This window comes from Macrosteles quadrilineatus, unplaced genomic scaffold, assembly GCF_028750875.1.
Source record: "Macrosteles quadrilineatus isolate MER2022 unplaced genomic scaffold, UCM_ALF_1.0 Scaffold_2__2_contigs__length_208266976, whole genome shotgun sequence".
NCBI lineage: Eukaryota > Metazoa > Arthropoda > Insecta > Hemiptera > Cicadellidae > Macrosteles > Macrosteles quadrilineatus.
This window is the reverse complement of record NW_026542595.1, coordinates 123540843-123563216: the sequence shown is the minus strand read 5'-3', so window position 1 is coordinate 123563216 and position 22374 is coordinate 123540843. Positions and strand designations below refer to the sequence as shown.

Here is a 22374-nt window from a genome sequence, read left to right as displayed (position 1 = left end):
TTATACAGCAAGTAACACTAACCTCCATCTTCCGAACGACTCTCATACCACGGCCACCACCTCCGTAGGCTGCCTTGAATATGACAGGGAGACCATGCTTCAGACAGAACTCCATAGCCTCATCAGATGTAGTGACTGGACCGTCTGTACCAGGGACAATCGGCACTCCTGTACAACAGAAGATTGAGGGTGATAAATGTGTATCTTGGGAGGAATATTAAGCTTGAACTGGTGATTGGTAAATATGCTCGGGTGTGTGTTGCTAGCCTAATACTAAAGATTGTCCAAGGCTGAAGAGGACCTGGTCCTATAGCAGCCCCAGTCTTGGGTTTCGGCTCTCTGGATTGAAATATCACATTTTTTTAAGAAATTTAGCTGCAGCTTTGAATCTGCATAGGAAGTTGTATGAGTGTATACTCAAGAGTTAAAATAGTATTCTTGTGTGCATTTAAACTTTTACAAACACTAAAACAATGTCTTTCCACAGAACTTGCCTGCAGCTATAGCGGCTTGTCTAGCAGCGACTTTGTCACCCATCTGTTGAACGACGAAGGGTGACGGACCGATGAATCGGATTCCTGCGTCAATCACGGCTTGGGCGAAGTCTGACCGTTCTGAGAGGAAACCATAACCTGGATGGATGGCATCCACGTCGTTTTCCTGGAAATAAAATACAAAGTTTAGCATAAAAATGTAAAACTGAAGGTAAATGAGAATGGGTTTATCCAAGAAGGGGGTTTTAATGATGTGTGCATATGGTGTTAAATGGGCTAGTCGGTAATTGATGGTGATTTTGGTTCACTACCACTGAAGGAAAAATACACTTATCTATTGGTTGAAAGTTAGAGTGGTCTACATGACCCATATACTGATCTAATTAAATATCAATCTTTGATACGCCAAGTTTGTTTTTTCTCTAGTTGGCATGTGTAATTTTGAGATTAAGTTGATTACGGTAAGTTCAGTTGAGTACAAAATCCATACATGATTCTACTTAACTTAAATTTTTAACCCATTTCACCATCAGGCAATAAGGGAGGACTTATAGTAACACAAACAGCAAACACAGTGTTCAACAACTTCTTTTTCAATCTCATCTCAACATTCACTTGAAATATTTGGTTATGGCTTGATTCTTTAGTTAAAGAATCGATTGTGAAATTTCAAAAATCTTAAAATACTAACGTTACAACTGAAATATTCACTCAGAGAATACCACTATTTCGTCAATACCAGTGACAACAACCAATAAACCACACCTTTTACAACTTTTCCCTTTTACACTAAATTAGTCAAAAAATAATTAAATTGTATCTAAGAACCTCGAAAGCTAGTGAAAATGATGAAACTCACTTTGGCGACCCTGATAATCTCAGGAATGTTCAGGTAAGCTGCCACAGGAGGCCCTCCTTTGCCAATGAGGTAGGCTTCGTCCGCCTTCTGTCTGTGCATGTGCATCTTGTCTTGCTCCGAATAGATTGCCACGGATCGGATACCCAGCTCTGTACATGCTCGGAACACTCGGATAGCGATCTCTCCTGTGAACATATTTCACTGTTAGGAAGGATGTAATGGTTGTTTACCTTGGATCCGAAGATACAGACAGAACACGTTTCAAAGTGTGGTTTAAAACTAAAAGACTTTAGAGGATAAAGCAATTTCGTGTGTCTCGAGATGTTGTTGATACGTTGGGATCTACAACAGGTTTTTTAGAGGAACATATACGGCGCTAGATTATTTCTAATGTAACATCAGCTCATTTCTCCATATACCCCCATTAGATATTTCTGTAACTATGACAAATTTTGCCACTGTGATTAAAGAATGTACTGCTATTTTCTAAGGTAACATCTGGTGAACATAATTTTTAATGGAGGATAGGTATAGAGCTCATTTAAGAGAGGACCCTTGGAATACGGTAGACAGTTTACAAAATATCCCAATTAATAATGAAAAATGATTATCATATTCAGATGATTGTTTTACGGATTTGTTGTTCTAAATATAATTATCTGAGGAACAGGTAGTTAGACTGATAGTGTAAGATGAACAGGAGTAGTATGCAACAAGTTGGTTTCAGTTCCATCAAATTGGCCTTTGGTTTTACCATCTGTCACACCACTGTAAACGTTTTACTTTGAAAATCCTTGTGGATTAGTTGACTTTTTTGAGATTTGATTATTCAATTCTGTAGCATTATGTTTACAAAATAAGGATGAAGATACTCTAGTCTAACTGCACGTCTGAGCAAGTAAAAAATTATACCGATATACCAACCTCTGTTTGCGACGAGCAGACTTCTGATTGGCTTGTACTCGACCTCTGTTCGAGGAGGTTCTTTTATTGCAACTTGTGTTGCTTGTCCTCTCTGAGACTGTTTGTACCTGTAAATATACAACACAAACAATAAGTTATAATCGTGGCAGTTGTGTATGTTTGAAATGCGTTGTAAGGTCGCCATTTCAATGAAAATAATTAAAGTATTAAACATTCTTTTAGCTAAATCTGGCAAATGTAAGTGTGAGTGATGCTACATTCATTCATGTGCAGCAATGTGTGTCAGATCATTTCCCTACATGGAAATCTATAGTTGCAAAACACAAACTTTTGTAGCATTCTAAAAAGAATTCCTGTGCGCAATTAAAAAGAGTTTTTAAATACATTTCTTGGTGTGTTATCCAAATTCCCACAGAGTTCACATTTGTAATTTCTAGGGGTAACATTACAGTAGCATGGAATTTTGAGTTTTTTGTACTTTAGAGGTTTTGAGCAAGTAATCATCCCTGAATATTCACCATTAATGTATACCATGCCTTATTTTATAATTGAAAATCGTCATTTCAGCGATTTCTATTTCATAAAGGTGTTCTTGACACTTTTTTCATAAAATCCAATTTTTTTTGTAATTAAAAAAATTTAAATGGCCATAATTTCTTAATTCCGAATTGGACCAACTTCAATTATTGTATAGTACTCTCCTACTTTAAATTATTTACTAAGTTTCATGAACATCACTTGGAAGATTTCTAAAAGATAATATTTATGAAAAAAAATGGTGAATATCTGGTTAAAGAAGTGTTTTCTTTTTTTCTTTTTAATTTTAACCCACAGAATCCTTTTTCAGGTGTTTTGCCGTTTGCCCCAGGACACCCTGTGTAATGTGTATAATCAACGGTATAAGTCAGATGATATGAAGAACAGAAATAAATCTGGATGAGCCCCCTTTCTTAAGGACAGCGGAGGCGAACACCCACAAGTAACAAGTAACAAGTTAAGGATTTACCCTGGAGGCTGCACTGTAGACTGGGCTCGCACGTGTGTCAGAGACCAGTTGATGAAGCGAGACTTCATCTGCTGACGTAGCGACCGAGTCATTCCTGTCACTCCCGCCATGTCTGCTGCTTACCGCATCTGCAAGTCATATACAGGTGTTCAACAACAACAACAGTACAGTACTCATCCAACCATCCAACAACTGACAAATAATTAAATCTCCAAAGTATTGCTTTTTATCAGTACTGTTTTTTTGTGAAGGGAAATCGCAGATCATCTGCCTGAAGAGACTCTTTTTGTTTTTTATATAGATCTTGTCTTTTATGAGTGTTTTTTCTATATAAAATCGTGTTTTTTTTACTTGTTAACACATAACTCATTTAATTATTGCATGAAGATATTTTTCTCCGAGGCAGTTCTGTTTTAATCAAATCTGAAAATTGTCACAACCAAAGTCACAAAGATTTCCAAACTCCCCTCACAATTATACCATGCTGCCTTTGGAAATCCATATCCCTTATAAACTCAAAAGTAGTAATTGTTTAACTCATAAGTGACCTATTTCAACTAAGTATTGTATTAGAAATGTTTATTTGTTACTGTAATGTTTACACACTATGAGTAAAATGAACAAGATTTTATACGCTCTAGAATCTATAGCAAAAGTATCAGTAGACTGGTTGTAACTAATACATTTTATAAAGTTCACATGTTTCTTTAATGGCTTGCAAACTAGCAATTTTTACTGTGAAACACCTAAATATATTATCATAGTCATAATCTCACTATATGATCTATAATGCTTGTACACTTTCAAACACACATAATTACCAAGAACATTAAATATCTAACATTTTTTGTGGTTATTTTTATTTTCAGAATTCTTTCCGGATCTGAGATCCGAGTGATGATTGTGCTATAGGGGCAGCAGTCTTAATGGCCCAAACAACATTACCAGGCGTGAGTTGACATTGCCAGGTGCCTCTGGTGGAATAACAATCAATTCAAGGTTAAGGACCTATAACTCGGCTACAAGACCAATGTTGGTGTAGGGTATGGCTATTGGCCACAGACAAGATGAGTAATTTTCCTTTCCTTACCTAAGGCCACTATTTTGTTTACAATCAGTTGTGAACGCTGAAGACGTTACATGTAACGTAAATAGTACCGTATTTCATTGGTTGTACCGAAAGTGGAATTTTCCGGTGTGCGAACAAGTTTTATGTCTGAGGCAAATTCGACATAGTAACACAAAATTTCTCGTACGATGCGAAGCCAAAGCACGTGAGAGGTATTTTCACGTACGAGGCGAAGCTGAGAATGAGAGTTTTTGGAACAAGTATCAGAAATCACTTTTGGTACAAGTTGTGCACGATACTCATCGTTATATTGAATAACAAACGTAAAAAATAAAACTATTATATTATTCCCTATATAGGCTACAATTATTTTATGATAAAAAAGCGAATTGGTTATAGCAAACCTACATAACAACCTAAAATTAGAAGTTCAAGTTCAATTATATTTTTATTGTGCAGTAAATACTACAAGCTAAACACAGCAAAATTAGCTTATGCATATTCATGTTCTCATTTGTATTGTTGAACAGAAACAGCTGATTTTAATAATAGAAATAAATTGTTAACAACCAATAGCGTGGCAAAATTGAGAACTTATGATCAAGGGAAAGTAAATTTATATCTAGGGAAATCAGCTGATCGGGTTCCCCTTGCATTAAATTAGAGCTTGGTAAACAATTGCTTTAATTTTTCACTGTTGGGTGGACACTTGGCATACGTTCACATTTTGCAGTTGACTACGTACAAAAATCAAAACACTGAATCATACTAAACCAACCTGTTTTTACTAGTGAATAGAAAATGTCCGCATTTTTTCATTAATGACTTTTGGAACTCTGGTAATCCATGGGGTAAAGAGAGTGGATATTTGTAAACCATAAAAGCTAAATCCACAACATAGTCTTAATTTCATACCATGTATCTACAAAGTAATTTCAGTAAAACCCGTCAAAAATTGTCCGTGCATTTAGAATGTTTCATAAATGAATGGGTAATTATTTGTAAAGATATTGATTAAACTCAATTAAGGGATAACTTTAAAGTTTAGCTTATAAAGTGACGATGAATTGATCCAATAATTTTCGTATTTTAATTATAACAAAACATTTTGCATTAGCAAACATTCCTTGTTAAAAAATCAAGAGCTTTGACATGGAATACATTTGTCGACAAATTCCTATCAAACGTTATATATAGCACCAAAGACCGATATAGAATCAATTAGAAGTTGGATTGTGCAAATATAATTGGCAATACATTCCTAAGGTGAAGGCTAGAACGGAAATAAAGTCGGAGCAGCTGCCAAAAATGACGTGCTGTTTTCACTTGCGAAACCAAACAAACCACCTATCAGTAAAATGTAAACAAACTGGCTTAATAGACATCTGCGTATACTGTAATATTGAAAGACTTTCACTTTCGGTGATAATTTGTACCTAGAACAATATTTGTAGTACAGGTTTCAATTAAAAGATCAATTTTCAATAAACTTTATCAGCATATTTTGCAGTTAGTTTGTCAACAACACTTACGGGGAAGAGGTGGGATTGATATTGTATGGATAAAATCACAAAAATTGCAGTAGCCTTTGAAACGTAATTTTTTCATAGCATTGTGGGTTTACCATTTTGATTAGAGTTAAGGACCATGACGTACTAAATTTGAGCAAAATCGATTGAAACACTAACTCAAGCTTAAAATTTACACTCTCAAGCATGGTCTTGCGAAATCCGATAAGGTTTTTTACCAATGCTAGCTAAACACTGATAATATTTCTAATTAATATAACCGCTTTATCTTCTTCTAAAAAACACACACAAGGAGAAATGTTGACCTTGACCTCACTTATCAATGTTATCACTAAGGCTTAAAATGAATGTCTAAACTATCAAATTCAAACTGTCTTTGAAACTCTAGGACTTACTCAAGTATTTCTCAATCTTTAGTTTGCATACTACTTAAATATTTTTGTAATAACAATTATTAAATCATTAAAATTAGTTTATTTTAAAATTATCAATCACTGAATATATATGAAAGGTGAGGGCGATTTTCAAAACTTTTCATTTGAGATTAAAGCTTTCTTAGAACGACAAGGTAACTAAAAAGTTACAAAATGTTTTGAAAATATTTTTGAAATTTGAAAAATTACAAAAACGAAAACATATTTGTTTATTAGTAGCTATATGACCATTGTTTCATCCCGATACTAAAGAAAAACAAAACACTTGATTAATAACTTATTTGTGATAGCATCTCTCCTTGAAATAAGTGCGACATATTTACAAAATAATCAATCAAATAAATTACCAACCACTACTTTAGTTACTTTTATAAAATTATCAAATATGTAATCTATGAAATTAATTATTTTATGACGTAACTGTAGTTAGATAAAACATTTGTAGCAGTTGTCACGGAAACGAAATTGTGGTATAGTTTACTGAATGTAGTGTATTGAATGAACTTTTTACTTTGAGTGTCGTTAACTACTCCAGCCTGTTAGTAAATAAATTTAAAACACATTAGAAACTGGTCCAAATAATGAATGGAGGCTTCTATTGATATTTGGCAGTGTTTACAATGATTCATTTTAACGTTGCATCAAAATAGTGTAATTTTCAGTTTTAATTGGCAATTATAAACTCAGACCCTTGTCTCTTGCGCAACTGACATGATTGTGCACATTCTTTCCTACTGTGGACTTAAACTTAAACTACACTGTAAAGCCACAAACGTTTATCAAAGAATTCTGAACTAGTTTCCGTTCAATGCCTTCTGCTTTGGCCATGTTTGACTTCTTTTAGCGAATTTCCCATATAGGGAATAAGCTATTACCGTAGTACTCATGGTAAGACCTGGACCCAGGACCGATTTTTTTTTTCGTTTTGAGGTCCCTAGAGGCCAAAAACACCATCCGTTCTAATTCATATATATATATATTTATATATATATATATTTATATATATATATATTTATATATATATATATATGTGTCCGTTAGCGCGATAACTCAAGCAAAAATGATCTGATTTTGATGAAATTTGGTACAAACGTGTAAACCTACGTTTATTTGAACGAGTTCGCGAACCAGCATGATCGGACCATGGGAACGGGGGTTTATGGGGGCTTTTATGGGGTAAAAATGGGGTTTTCTAATTTTTGACCCAAAAAACATAAAATTTTGTAATTTTTTTCCAAACTATTTTGTAGAGCTTAAAAAACAAATAATTTAGTATATTGAAGCGTTAATGCGCCTAATGGTTACGGAGAAATTGTTAATTTAAAATTCCCATGTTATTCTTATGGAGAATAAGTAAACTGTTGTAGTTTGCTTGTTTATTAACATATTTTGCCCAAATTTGGAAAATGTTTTAATTTCTTACTAACTATTAACATTTTACATAAAAAAACACTCCCTGTTGCAGCAAACCTAAGTATGTGTTAAACTGATTCTATTTAAATAGGGAATAAATGTGATATTTTTAAGGAGACATTTTAGTGTAAATCCAATCAGGCAAATGGAAATTCGCTTAGTCTGCAGGTTTGCTGCGGCGGGGGTATTTTATACATAGACCAGTTTCAGATTCTGTTCTGAATTTCTTATTTATTGATTAAGTTATTCATTCTTCTGTGATATAAGGGGACAACGTGGTGCTCATGCAAATAAAAATGCTGCCTTTTTAAATTCTCACTTATTTATTGATTAAGTTATTCATTCTTCTGTGATATAAGGGGACAACGTGGTGCTCATGCAAATAAAAATGCTGCCTTTTTAAATTCTCACTTATTTATTGATTAAGTTATTCATTCTTCTGTGATATAAGGGGACAACGTGGTGCTCATGCAAATAAAAATGCTGCCTTTTTAAATTCTCACTTATTTATTGATTAAGTTATTCATTCTTCTGTGATATAAGGGGACAACGTGGTGCTCATGCAAATAAAAATGCTGCCTTTTTAAATTCTCACTTACTTATTGATTATTCATTCTTCTGTGATATAAGGGTAATTTCAATTCCAAGTCTTGAACTCTTTAAGAAAAATCTTATGCATTATTTCTAAAGTAGGCCTAATAGCTGTGTAAACCAAGCTTTCCGAAAAAAGTCTTCTTGATATTTTTCAGTATTTCCGTTCTACAATTTAAAGACCACCAGTGAAATATGTACGAAGCAACCCATAAGTAAATAATATGAAATTACTCTCTTTTAGGTAATTTTTCATATATGAAATAAGCTATTCAACTACTATAACTTGAACTAAAACTGTTATTATGTTGTATGTTGGACATTTTCAAATAGGACTTCAGTAGATGTGTCGTATGGCTAAATGTTCAAATTACCAGTAAATTCTAACATAAAGATTAGCTATGCCCGGCAATTAATATACTGTTAAGAGTACCATTAAGAACTTAACATTATGCATTGAACTGAATATAAATACTAGCAAAATTAGTTATTTCGGAACTCTACTTATATACCTGAATACCTTTATGGTACTCTTTTGTTTTTGACCACACCATCAGGTTAGGTTAGAATATTTGTACATTTAAAAAATCATTTAAAATGTTTGGTTACTCAACCTAACCTAACCTGACCTGTTATGGTCAGTATACCAAATAGAAAACAAATGTAAAAAGAGTGTCTACATTTTATAGATCTAAGAGAACACCTAAACAACAAGTATTAGCTGATCTTTCGGTTAAAAATAATCTCTAGTGAAAGATAATGGACGAGTTAAGCCGTGTTGATAAGAGAGCTATAGTGATAAAAGCTACATGAGAGATGAGTTGCTGACTTTGTATAATCTCCAAAACATGCAGGTAGTTCGTGTAAAATAGATATATGCGATGTTAACACATGTTTTGGCCAGACAATCTAGGGATAAACCTTTATAGATGTATAACCTAACATACCTAACCTAACCTAACCTAACGTAACTTAACCTAACCTAATCTAACCTAACCTTACCTTACCTTACCTAACCTAACCTAACCTAACATACCTAACCTAACCTAACCTAACCTAACATACCTAACCTAACCTAACCTAACGTAACTTAACCTAACCTAACCTAATCTAACCTAACCTTACCTTACCTTACCTAACCTAACCTAACCTAACATACCTAACCTAACCTAACCTAACCTAACCTAACCTAACCTTACCTAACCTAACCTAATAGTTGTATAAAGTTGCGCTTTAAATACTCGGTATTAGCAAACTGAAACATAACTTCTCCCATTTGCTTACAACCCTAAACATTTGTAAACAACCCTAATTATGGGTTAGAGTGGGAGTAACTATGATATTTTATGGGTAAAATCACAACAATTGCAATAACTTTTGAACCTTAATTTTTACCGCATTGGGGGTTATTTAATTTTGCTCAGAATGGAAAGAACTATAATACAATAAATTCTAATCAACGTAGCTTAAAAATTAATTTTGAAAAACAGATCTTTTCGTTTTTATGGGGTTTTTATGACAAACATCACCATTAAAATCCAAATTTAAAAAATTAACAAGTCTTAGAGATATTTTTTATTACTACCCACGTACCAAATTTCATTTAAATTGGGCCACATGTGTAGTCTGTAGCTATACACATATCTACACAAACAGGCATTAATTCAAAAATCCACTTTTTGGGTTCAAAGGGAACCAAAAACGCAAATGTCGACCCAAAACTCAAACTCGAAAATTTAGACGAAAACAATACTTTCTCCATATACTATCTATGTGTCAAAAGAAGTGTTGTAGGTCAAGTCTAATAAAAAGACGTCCATCTCGTTCTACATATTTAATACAAGAGAGTGAGCTAAGCTAATTTACAAATCATAGAGACATCGTCTCAACAAGGAGTAAACATACATCAGCATAGAGTTATTAAATCAATGTCTCTTTATGATGAGTACTATATGACACTTCCCTTCTTAAAATAAAATAGAATTTACAAAACTGAAATCATTTTTGAGAACTACATGAGAAATACATTTTTTTTTTTTATATAGCCTAGCTCAAAATTAAAAACATCTTATACAATTAAAAATTAGAACAAGTCATTAAACAAATCAAGTACATTTCTTCTTTGATTCAACCCTTTCTCCAAGATTATTAAAATTAAACTAAAATTCACATTTGATCTTATTAAGAATATAAAATAAATCACTATTACTCAAAGTTGTACAATAATCAAGTTTCACCTAGCCTACAAGAAAAATTAGATTTAAAAATACAAAATATAGCCTAAAACAATTTTCCAGTCAAAACAAATTTAAGTACCATCAGATATGAAAAGACACAATATAGGCCTAACCTAAAATAATTTTCAACTTTCAAGTTTAACTTTACAAAACATAAGAACCATTTGGATGTGAAAAGACATAATATAACCTAAAATATAATTCAAATTCATTTTCTTGAAACTTAAGTACCATCAATTATAAAAGACAAAATACACACTGAAAAATGATATTCAACATTTTAAATAAAAAATTGTGATTGACGACTACAAATAAATTCACTCATAGCCTATTAGCCTATTCATTTCCTAGCCTACTACAAATTCAGTTTCTTGGGAGGATTGACTATCCTACCGTAGCGGCTTCTGGTGATAGTTTCAGGACTAGTTACAGGAGGTAGGTCTTCATTAGGTATGGTATGAGGTAAAGATAATCGAGGACTTCGAGTGATGTTAGGCGAAGAACCAGGATTGGTCGGAGAAGGACCAATGGGAGACGATGAACCTCTAGAAGGAGGGGATAGGATAGGTTTTTTTGGGGTGGTAGGTTTTGTTTGTGTAACCTTTGGACTTAGGCTAACATTACATTCATTTTCATTTGCCTTTGGCGAACCTGTTAGGTAAGGGCGAACATGCCTTCTGTTTCTGACGTAACACCTGTCATTTGCAAAACATTTTACAACATAGGATCTAGGTACATTTCTTTGATTAACAATTTTACCTCTGACCCATTTCTTATCATCTAACTTCATCAACACATTTTCATTAGCATGTAAATTGGACAATTCTTTTGAGCCTACATCATAGTACTTCTTCTGCGATAGTTGCCTTTGTAACAGATGAGTCTTAACAAATCTATTAACTTTAGGTTTTAATTCTTTGTTGTCATGAGGAAGTAATCCTCTTACCTTTCTGCTATACAATATCTCACAAGGAGAAGGCAAAGTGGAAGATACAGGAGTGTTCCTGTATTCTAAAAGCGCTAAAAACAGATCATTTTGGTCATGTTCACATTTCTTAACTAGATTTTTGATACTCTGTATCGTTCTTTCAACCATTCCATTAGCTTGCGAGAAATGAGGACTCGTTAAAATATGATTGAATCCCCAATCATGTGAAAACTTTTTAAATAGTTCTCCTACAAAACAAGAATCATGAGCAGTTACGATAGTTTCTGGTATACCATGCCTACTAAAGATTGATTTCAAACATGTTACGATTGTGACACTTGATATACTATTTACACATAACACTTCAGGAAACTTTGAAAAATAGTCTACAGCTAACAAATAAAACTTACTTTTATACTGGTACAAATCAATACCTATTTTCTGCCATGGAAGATCTGGAACAGGGTGAGGCAACAACGGTTCCTTAGGATAATTTTTTGCATACAACAAACATGATTCACATTTACCTACCATTTCTGCAATTTGATTGTACATATTAGGCCAATATATAACATTCTTAGCTCTAAGTTGTGTTTTCGTGATACCCAAGTGAGGGTAATGCAGTCTCGTTAACATTTCACTTCTTAGGGAATTAGGAATTACGATTGCAGTACCATAGTAAATCAAACCATTGCAGTGAGTGAGTTCATGTCTTACAGGCCAATAAGGTTTAATACAATCAGGGACCTGTTTTTTGTGAGTAGGCCACACATTACCAATAAGATACCTTTTTAGCACACACATTTCATTATCAATATTTACAAGGTTTTTTATCTTAGCTAGTTGACCATTACTCACATTTATGTTAGCTTCAATAGAAGATACATATGCTTCAATATCCTTAGTGTCTAAATCAAGGTCTGAATCGTCTGAAACATTGAATGCTCGAGACAACGTGTCTGCGATGAAAAGTTCCTTACCTTGCTTGTAAAACAAATCAAAGTTATACTGTTGCAGTTTCAATAACATACGCTGCAATCTGGGAGGACATTGTTCAATATTCTTTTTTACTATAGATACCAGGGGTTTACAATCCGTTTCAACAGTGAAATGTCTGCCATAGACAAATTGGTGAAATCGTTCACACGCAAAAACAATTGCCAACATCTCCTTTTCTATCTGTGCGTAAGCTTTTTGGGTGTCACTTAAGGCTTTAGATGCATACGCAACAGGTAGGTTATTCTGAATTAGGGCTGCACCCATTCCGCTTTGACTACTATCAACCGTCAGCAAAACTGGTTTTTCATTATCAAAATACTGTAGAACAGGCTTTGACGCAAGAAACGACTTTATTTTTACAAACGCTTGTTCCTGTTCGAAAGACCACTGAAATTCCGCATTTTTTTTCAAAATTGCTCTCAAAGGAGATGTTAGCTCTGACACATTAGGTATGAATTTACTTATGTAGGTCACCATACCAAGAAATCTCTCTAATGACTTTTTGTCCCTAGGACACTGCATCTCAGTGATCGCTTTGACTTTTTCATCGTCTACAGAAATACCTTTGTGTGAAAAACAATGGCCTAAATACCTGATTTCATCTACCCCTATTTTACATTTACTTAGGTTAAGTTTAATGTTTTCTGAATACATTTTTTCCAAAACTAACCTGAGTCTACTGTCATGTTCATCTTTGTCACGACCCCATATTATGAGATCATCTATGTACACTTCAACACCTTCTATGGATTCAAAGATTTGTTTCATACGTTGCTGAAAAACTTCAGAGGCTGAACAAACCCCATATGGCAAACGCAAAAATTTGTACCTGCCAAATGGAGTGTTGAATGTGCAAAGGTCCGAGGATCTTTCTGTTAATTTAATGTGCCAAAAACCACTTTTTGTATCTAAAGTACTGAACACTTTTGCTCCTGTCATCTTAGACGATATTTCTTCGAATGAAGGGATTTGATAATGAGGACGCAAAATTGCCTCGTTCAGATCTTTAGGATCAATGCACAGTCTTAACTCTCCATTTGGTTTGTTAACAACAACTAACGAGTTTACCCACTCTGTAGGTTTTGTGACCTTTTCTACTATTTTAAGCTTTTCAAGTTTGTCTAGTTCATCTTTAAGTTTACTTCTAACTGTAATAGGAATTTTTCTTGGTGCATGCACCTTAGGTACAACATTTTCTCTTAATTTAATGTCATACTCTCCTTCCAAACAACCAATACCAGTTACCAGATCTTTGTATTTACTTAAAATAAGATCTTTACCATTTGTACCTAGATTAGGCTTAGGAGTTGTAGGCCTAATCATTTTTAAAGAATCAACTTTTTTGATTAGATTTAGCTCAACACATGAATTAAGCCCTAGTATACAAGGAGCTTTTGAATTTACAACAAAAAATTCTAAAACATGCTTAGAACCTTTGTAAGTAACATTAAGTAAACATTTACCTGTTACTTTCAAGTTTTGTCCTGTGTAGGAAGTTAGTTTTGTGTCTGTCACTAACAAATCATCTAGGCCTACATCTAAGGAATCAAATACATTTCTTGAAATAATGTTCACTTCCGCACCTGAGTCTAGTTTGAAGTTGACCGTGGCATTTTCAACTTGAAGATCAGTGTGCCATTGTTTGTGTTTACCCGAACCTTTGTATTTAGTCGATACTACATGAACGCTACCGATAAATAAAGAACTATTAGGCGCGCTAGTTTCATCTTCTTCTTCCTGCTCGACAATATTTACAGTTTTACTTGCTTTACATGCCTTAGCAAAATGATTGAGTCTATTACAATTTAAACACCGCTTGCCAAAAGCTGGACATTTGTAGTACTCGTGGAATGTATTACACTTTGAACAAGGAGATTTCCTGCCAGTCACTGCATAGCTTTTACTTGGATTGTTATATTTAAAAGTACGACCTTTAACTGGATGACTAGAAAAACCACTAGGCCTATTATTATTTCTATTAGAACTGCCACTGGCACTGGGTCCACTTAGAGCTGCTCGCTTCTTGTGTTGTTGATTTTTACCTAGGCCTACACCTATTTTGTTGACTTCCTTACCTTCAGAGTTCGAACAAATATCTTCTAATTGAGATTTGGTTCTCTCCGCAGAACGGCAGACTTCAATTGCTTGGCTTAAAGATAAATCTTTAATCCTAAGTAGCCTATCTTTGACTGATCTGTCCTTGATACCTAGGACTAGCCTATCTTTAATAAGAGAATCATTTAATGTGCCAAAGTCGCATGTGGAAGACAAATCTCTCAAATCAGTGACATAGGTGTCCACAGATTCATCAGGCCTTTGCTCCCTGAGAAAAAAAATGTGTCTCTCGTAGGTTACGTTTTTATCAGGAACAAAATACTCTTGAAACTTTAATAAAACTGTTTCAATGTCATCACCCTTTTGATCCTCAGTAAATGTGAAGTTATTATATATTTTAAGTGCTCGATCACCAATGGTGCTTAACAAAAGTGCAACTTGATATTCTGAAGGCTCTGATTTGCTTTTACTTGCTAACAAATAAATATTGAATTTCTGTTTGAAGAAAATCCAATTTTCTGCCATATTTCCAGTCCAGTTTAGTTCTGATGGAATTTTAATGTTCGAATTTGAAATTGAACAAGACATAGTTGTAGGTGTACTACCTGATCCTGCAGGCTTGGCCATCGGAGTTTCAATTTTACCTTTCTTCTCCTCGTCTTCATCTCCAGCCATTATATTTCTGCTTCTTGTATTTCAGTTAATTTGCATTTTACATTAAATTGCAACATCATTCAACTTTATAACATACTGATTCACTTTATACTACATAACTTTAAAATTTTAGTTTCGACTGCGCCATGTCAAAAGAAGTGTTGTAGGTCAAGTCTAATAAAAAGACGTCCATCTCGTTCTACATATTTAATACAAGAGAGTGAGCTAAGCTAATTTACAAATCATAGAGACATCGTCTCAACAAGGAGTAAACATACATCAGCATAGAGTTATTAAATCAATGTCTCTTTATGATGAGTACTATATGACACTATGTATATGGGGAGATAGTAAAAAATGTACTCTTATGTAAATTGGTATCACCTAATACATGTGAATGGACATTTCGTAATACACCAGACAACGAATAACATAAAAATGTGCAAAATCTAAAGTTTACATCACAAAATTGCTTAGTTGAATCATTTATTTATCTTAACAACATCCGCTGCCCATTCATCGGAATAACTTTGTGCGAAGGGTTTAATATGTATGCAAATAATTAATTGGGTCAGATAAAATCTGAAAAATATTACAAGCGAAAAATTTTTGGTTAGTTTTTATTGTCTGATCCAATGTAGGAATATCAACACTACCATGTAAACGGAGAATTAATAACAAGTGTTAATTAATTATTAAGTATACACAATTAATTAGAATACGGTATTGCTACTGAGACATTTAATCTCATCTAATTGACTCAAACCCCAATTATTTGTCACTTAGATAATAGATCAACAATTATTCGCTCAATTTGTTAGTTTAATTAATTGGTATTTAATTACATTCTAATTGATTACGGAATATCAATTATTTTAATTCTATTAAAAACAAATATCCAGTGACAACTAATTAGTGATGAATCATTTGCTTTTGGTTTCATTCGTAAGATGTTCAATTATAGTATTTATTTTACTAAGAGTATGACAACATATGCACATTATAACATATACAATATATAGATAACATATGCAAATAATAACTGGAATCAATATTGATAGATGAAGAAATATTCATTTATTTAGTTAAATAAACACGCACGATTAATTAATTTGGTATTAAGACATACCAAGAAAGTTTCTCATAGTTTCATCCGTGTGTTACTCTTTGGAAAACGTCTACATTTTTTTTTTAATTGGCTCTTTGTGGCCTGAAGAAGATGAACTGAAGTTGTACCCTCTGTGAGCTAAATATTAGTAGCTAAATCTCTAGTAGCACCTTTATTAAATTTACTAAATCAAATTCGAAGGCTAGAATGTGGTGATGTTAATCGCAAACACATCAATCCATTTAAGTACATTTTTCTATGTCAAAAGCTGTTGGTGAACTTAAATCGACGAATTTAACATTGCAGCTAATCTAAATCAAGAAAGTCGTTGATTAACACTCCCGTCAATCAGTGCACACAAGGTAATCAGTCGGTAATCACCGATTGACATTGTGACAGATCGCGGTTCGTGCAGTTAATCCCTTAGCTGGAAAGACATGTTGCAAAACAACATAATTATGGTACAATTCTACAATTGCAGTTGTGCAAGCGATTCTAGGATATACCTTGTTTTGTCTCGGTGAATTGTTGTTGGAATTTCTTACTTTCCAGTTTATAGAGTCATAAGAAAATTACAGATGTAAAATAGTTTTTACATGATACATATTTAGGTTGAAATACTAATTCTGAAAATAAAGGTTTGGTGCCAGAAAAAATGACGTGGTTTGGATCGTTCTCTTAAAAGGGTAAAGTATTTTCTGGTTTCATTGCATTTTAAAAGCTTAGAAAAAACGTTCTATAACATTTTACAGATGTATTAAAAGTGCCTCAGTTGTTCCAGCATATACATCCTTCATTTTCGTTTCATAAAGATCAAACCTAAATTTGTTTTGTTTCAATTCGTCTTCAAAATTAAATTGGAAATGGTACATGCACATTTTTTAATTTAGTGTGAAGTTTTTTTCCACTGTTGAGGGTGGAATCTATTAATTATTGCATTTGCATACGACTAATTTAATTTGTCGATCTATTTATTTATGGTGGGTGACTATTTTTCTCTTGGTTGTTTTACCCATTAGCATATTTTTGGGGAGTGGAGGCTAGTTTGCGAAAAAAATGACGATTTAATTTGAATGTAAATTAAAACGAATGAATTTTGAAAAGGCGAATGTTCTGTTACTGTTGCCACCTAATTCAAGGCATTTTTTTATTTTGTATAGCAGAGTAAATATTCTATGTAATTAAACTAATTTTTATACAATCAAATTATTTCAGAACTGTAAATAAAAGTTAATAGACTATTTTAACAATATTGTTTAATTTAAATGTTTCCATACCGTATCTTGTTTTGTATTATCACACAAATTAAAATAGATCTGAGAATATGAACTATTTTTAAGCAGAAAATGTTAGAAATTTCCAAATCACAATATCTATCTTCGCATTTTCATCCTGTTTATTTTATTTTTTTTGTAGGAAAAAGATTATAGTAGCCTCCGGTATTTGAAAGTACCATCCCAACCCACTTTTAATCTAACAGCAATGCCATAGATAACTGAAAACACTCAAAACCGTTCTTAAATCCTTATCAAACAAGCATAACAGCAGACGATTCACAACGTCTACCATTCATATCTCAATATTGGAGCCGGTGCTTAAACGTGCCTTACTATTTAGTGATTAGTGTAATCAATACTTAACTGATAACCCAAAACTGACGCGATATAACTACTACGCCACAACATCGAGTATCAAATATCTTTCATCAGATAAACTGGATTTTACATAGAGTAATGATGTTTGAGCCTGTATATGACATCATAAAAAGTATACTTTTGAGCTAGAAAGAATGTCTGATTTAAATTATCTTATAACAGTGAACACGGTTACTTTTGCTAGTTATTTATATGTCAAAAATTTGCTAGAAGGGTAATAGTTGTAGCGAATTTCCCTATAGGGATGAAGCTATTATCTTGGCACGGCAAGACATATACCCAGGATCGATCTACTTTTCCATTTTGATGTCTCCTAAGGTAAAAAACACTATTCGGTAAAATTTGTATTTATGTGTCCATGAACACATACTCGAGTAATTTTGGCCAAATTTCGACGACATTTTGCATAAACGTGTATGGCTAAATACACTTGGTTAAATTTGCAAACCAACAAGATCTTAACAAAATATATTGAATCTAAGATTACACACTAATTTAGTTGTTTACCATCTAGATAATTTCAGTTAACTTACAGTAAAAATACACAACTACATTTCAATAAATCTTCATGAGTAGCTTAAGTTTTTAATTTACGATTTTTGACGATTATTTTAAGAAAAAAATATTCTTTAGGATCAAGAATAGGATAAATGAAGATATTTTAATATTTTATTTATGGTGAAAGTGAAATAGTCTAAGACAATTTTGTCCAGTTTCAAAGATCAAAAAGCCAACTTATTCTACATTAAACCGACGATTTTGTGAGAAATTTAGATTTACAAATTCAGAAACGTACAAACATGATTATCAGCAAATAGAATCATTTCAGGTCATGAATTTAAAAAGAAACTAGATGAACTAGACTGAAAGTCTAAAGGAAACAAAGTTTTGTTTTCCGGATTCAGAAGGCGTTGCTTCTAGTCTACAAGGCCATCCATATTAATGGACGATTACGGTGCACAATGCTAATGCATGGTGATCGGTGATTTGAACTCGGAAGTGGGGAAACTTTCGATCTTCTTATGAAACGAGTGATGTAAAATACTAAACTAAATTTTACTGTGAATTAATCAGCTTTATGATTAAAAAATACCCAGAATTCCTCATACCAGAAAAAACGTTTGTTGAATAATTTACGATAAATTCCGAAAAACTGTATAAAACGTGTTGGATTTTCATTTACAGTAGTGTGAAAAAAGAAATATGTTAGTCAAATGTAGTTTTTACAATTCTACAGAGGGGGTTTTTTTTTAACGAAATTGTTGAAAATAGTTAAATAATTTGTATCGACAAACTGATATACACTCTCTAAAAGCTTGTCAACAACATTGGGGTAAGCCATATAGTTGATATTTTATGTGGAGATGAAACAAATTGCGATAGATTTTTATCCATTTTTACATCACTGTGGATTATAACCTTCTGTTTGGAGTTAAAACGACAACAACACACTACATTTTAATAAAAAATGTTTCATTTGTGTAAAAAATGTATTTTTCCATTTATGTTTGTGGGTTTTATGGCGAAAGAGAAAAATCCACCTGGAGACACCATGGATAATTTTCAAAAAAATATATTTTGTTACTTATAATATACTTATAAATATCCCATCGAAAGTCGCGTTTTGTGGTTCAGGGGGTCAAAAATGCATATTTCCACGTAGAATCCAACAAGACTATTTTGACGTAAACAATACTTTCTCCATTTGTTAAAGTAAAGGTTAGAAAGTAAATATCAAACCCACGCTTACGTGATTTTATACATATTTTATGATTAAAATGTGACAAAAGTTTAATTGAACTATTATCGGAAAATGATTCAAACATGTTATTTTATTTTAGACCAGTTTTAATTAAATCAAATAAACCATCTTACATCTCATATGATTAACTACTGAAATGCCTAGGAAAAATAAACATCCTAGTCTGTACACAAATTGCTTCGTAATTTCCTCAAACATGACTTTCCTTAATGGTAGGGAGATTCACTTCAAATTACAATTTTGTTTTCGTTGATTCTTATCAAGACAGCTGTTAATGTGAATAGACAACAATGTAAGGAAATATGTTTGTCAGCTGATCCAGTGAAGTTAAGAGCAAGGGATTTCAAAACAACAATAGTACTGAATAAGACATGCAACAATGATTACTGTAGGACTGTAAAGGAACGAAAGTAGAATATGTATTTGAAAGGTTTTAAAATTCCTACTTAATATACACTAGCTGTAACCCACAGGCTTCACTCCTTTTGACTTTATAGGTATTAATAAAACTATTAATTTGGTTAAGTTAAACTGAAATAAAAAATAAAAAATAGAATACAGCTATGCAAGCAAATAATCACACCTGATTTTAATAAGGTAATACATTGAAAGAATAACATACAAATAATTAACCTGATCCAATCTTTTGAATCAGGACCTTCCATCTTTTGAATCCAACCTTCTTAGATGGATCTTTTGATTAATGGATATCTAAATTCAACCAGCTCAAATGCATTTTAATGGCTAGAATAATCATAAATCCTATCACTTTAAACGCACCGGGTAAGTAACTATGACTATTTCCTAACTCAAATAAACAAAAGACTTCCTCATGACGAGTATTAATAGAAGATAATCAGCAAAACAAATCCAGAAAGTCAATAAGATCCAGAGTTCATTAGATCCAGATCAACAACAACTTTCAATGACTAACACTTTGAGTTGAGTTATGGGTGGAGCGTCATTTTAGCGAAGCTAGGCTGATAATGTTAGTTTAATTTCAAGACCAATGCTTTTTTCTGTTTTCCAATGCTGTGTTCATAGTATACGCCCTAATATTTTTTTCATAATTTATTACTCAGTTGCAAATTAATGTTAGCATGTATTCATAAAGAATGACCATATAACACGATGCAAAACTCACTGCATGTAGCATAAATAATCCACAAATTGTCGTGCATGGAATTGATTTTGCCGTGAATAACTATATAAAAACAAAATGGCTCTATATCGAAATATTTTACCATTGACTATAGGATACGGTACAGAAGTTGCATCAATAGTCAAAGCTCCCACCCTATAATATTTTGCTAAAAACAATTACAAATTTGTAGGCTTGATGTCAAAGAAGAATTCACCATCTACAAAGCTAAAAAACTCGACACATGTAACATTTTAAATGATCGGACTTCCTTCCAGTCAAATATTATATTTGATACATATACTGACAAGCTACAAATCAAAGAAGTATCAAATAAGAAGAACAAAACAAACTGAAATACAGGAGGCACTGGAGAGATGAAGATGAAGACACCTCATGATTCAGTCAGTTTTATTTAGTCAGCGACAGTGATAAGATAGTCTGGCCAGCCTTTACAGTTTTAACCATTTTTATCACTTTTTATTCAATTTTAATAATTTAATCAACATGACTAGTTTTTACTATTGTGATTCTGACAGTGTTTTAAAGAATCTTTTGACATACCACAATGTATTAATACATTGATGATGTGGTTGCATACAATGACCTGACGATGTTCTAAGGAACGGAACTAGTTGTCATACTAGCAACTGTGGTTGGATAAGGTAATTCCTCCATTTTATCAATAAAAACAATTATAATCAGTGCAACTTAAGTTGTGGATCAAAAACTTGCGCAATCGAGTTGTTAGAAAACAAGTGTGCCAATCAAGTTCTGAGAGACTGACAAGCAATGGGAGATAAGTATACCTTTCATCTGGACCGACTTCTCCGCCGCCGGCGTCTCTGACGTTTAGAAACATCGACACGTAAACAAACTATTACAGCTTGTATCTTGAAAGTGTAATTCTCTTAAAATATTTACGTTTAGAATTTTAAAACATTGTTCACTTTAATATATCTATATGATATACACTACGCAATTCGTAATCGTAGACTAATATTTCGACTGATATCATAGTATTTTTGTATTAAAGTTTTTTACTAGTATAACAATCAACAAAATTAGCTTGAAAACGTATCATACTACTAGTTTGCACTGATATGTGTGCACTGTAAAAAGATGAAGTTTTGGGGTTTAGACAAGAAAATGTTTATAAACATGTATTTTTAAATACTTGAACCTTGAACCCTTTTGGGTTTCTATTTTTTCATAATGATAAGCGACGAATAGTTAATCATTTCCTGACATACTTCTAACAGCTATGTTTGAGGAAATGCGTGCACGGTACCTAATATCGGTTGAATGAGGAAATCGCAACGTGAAAAATGAAACTCGTGATAGTTTGGACTATTTTTACCACTTGAGTTTGCGATTCCCTAAATAAGGCTCGATATAATCACTGTTATGTATTAATAATGATACGCTTTTATAAATATGTGTAACATAGAATTAATGAATGCATCTACAATTTAATGGCCAGCATAGTGTTTTGAAATAATGTGAATGTTACAAA

General features: G+C 32.9%; 1 protein-coding gene across 3 annotated transcripts in view; it reads right to left on the bottom strand.

The window, feature by feature from the left end:
• The window catches only part of LOC128986041 (pyruvate carboxylase, mitochondrial), a 60954-nt gene that overhangs the window by 16736 nt on the left and 21844 nt on the right, over window positions 1-22374 (bottom strand). For all 3 annotated transcript variants that reach the window (XM_054406131.1, XM_054406133.1, XM_054406132.1), the window contains exons 2-6: window positions 3284-3411; window positions 2278-2384; window positions 1354-1538; window positions 495-660; window positions 23-168 (exon numbers count right to left, since the gene is read on the bottom strand). In XM_054406131.1, coding sequence (XP_054262106.1) covers window positions 23-168; window positions 495-660; window positions 1354-1538; window positions 2278-2384; window positions 3284-3393 — 714 coding nt within the window. In that variant the 5' untranslated portion in view covers window positions 3394-3411. The remainder of the gene's footprint in view (window positions 1-22; window positions 169-494; window positions 661-1353; window positions 1539-2277; window positions 2385-3283; window positions 3412-22374) is intronic.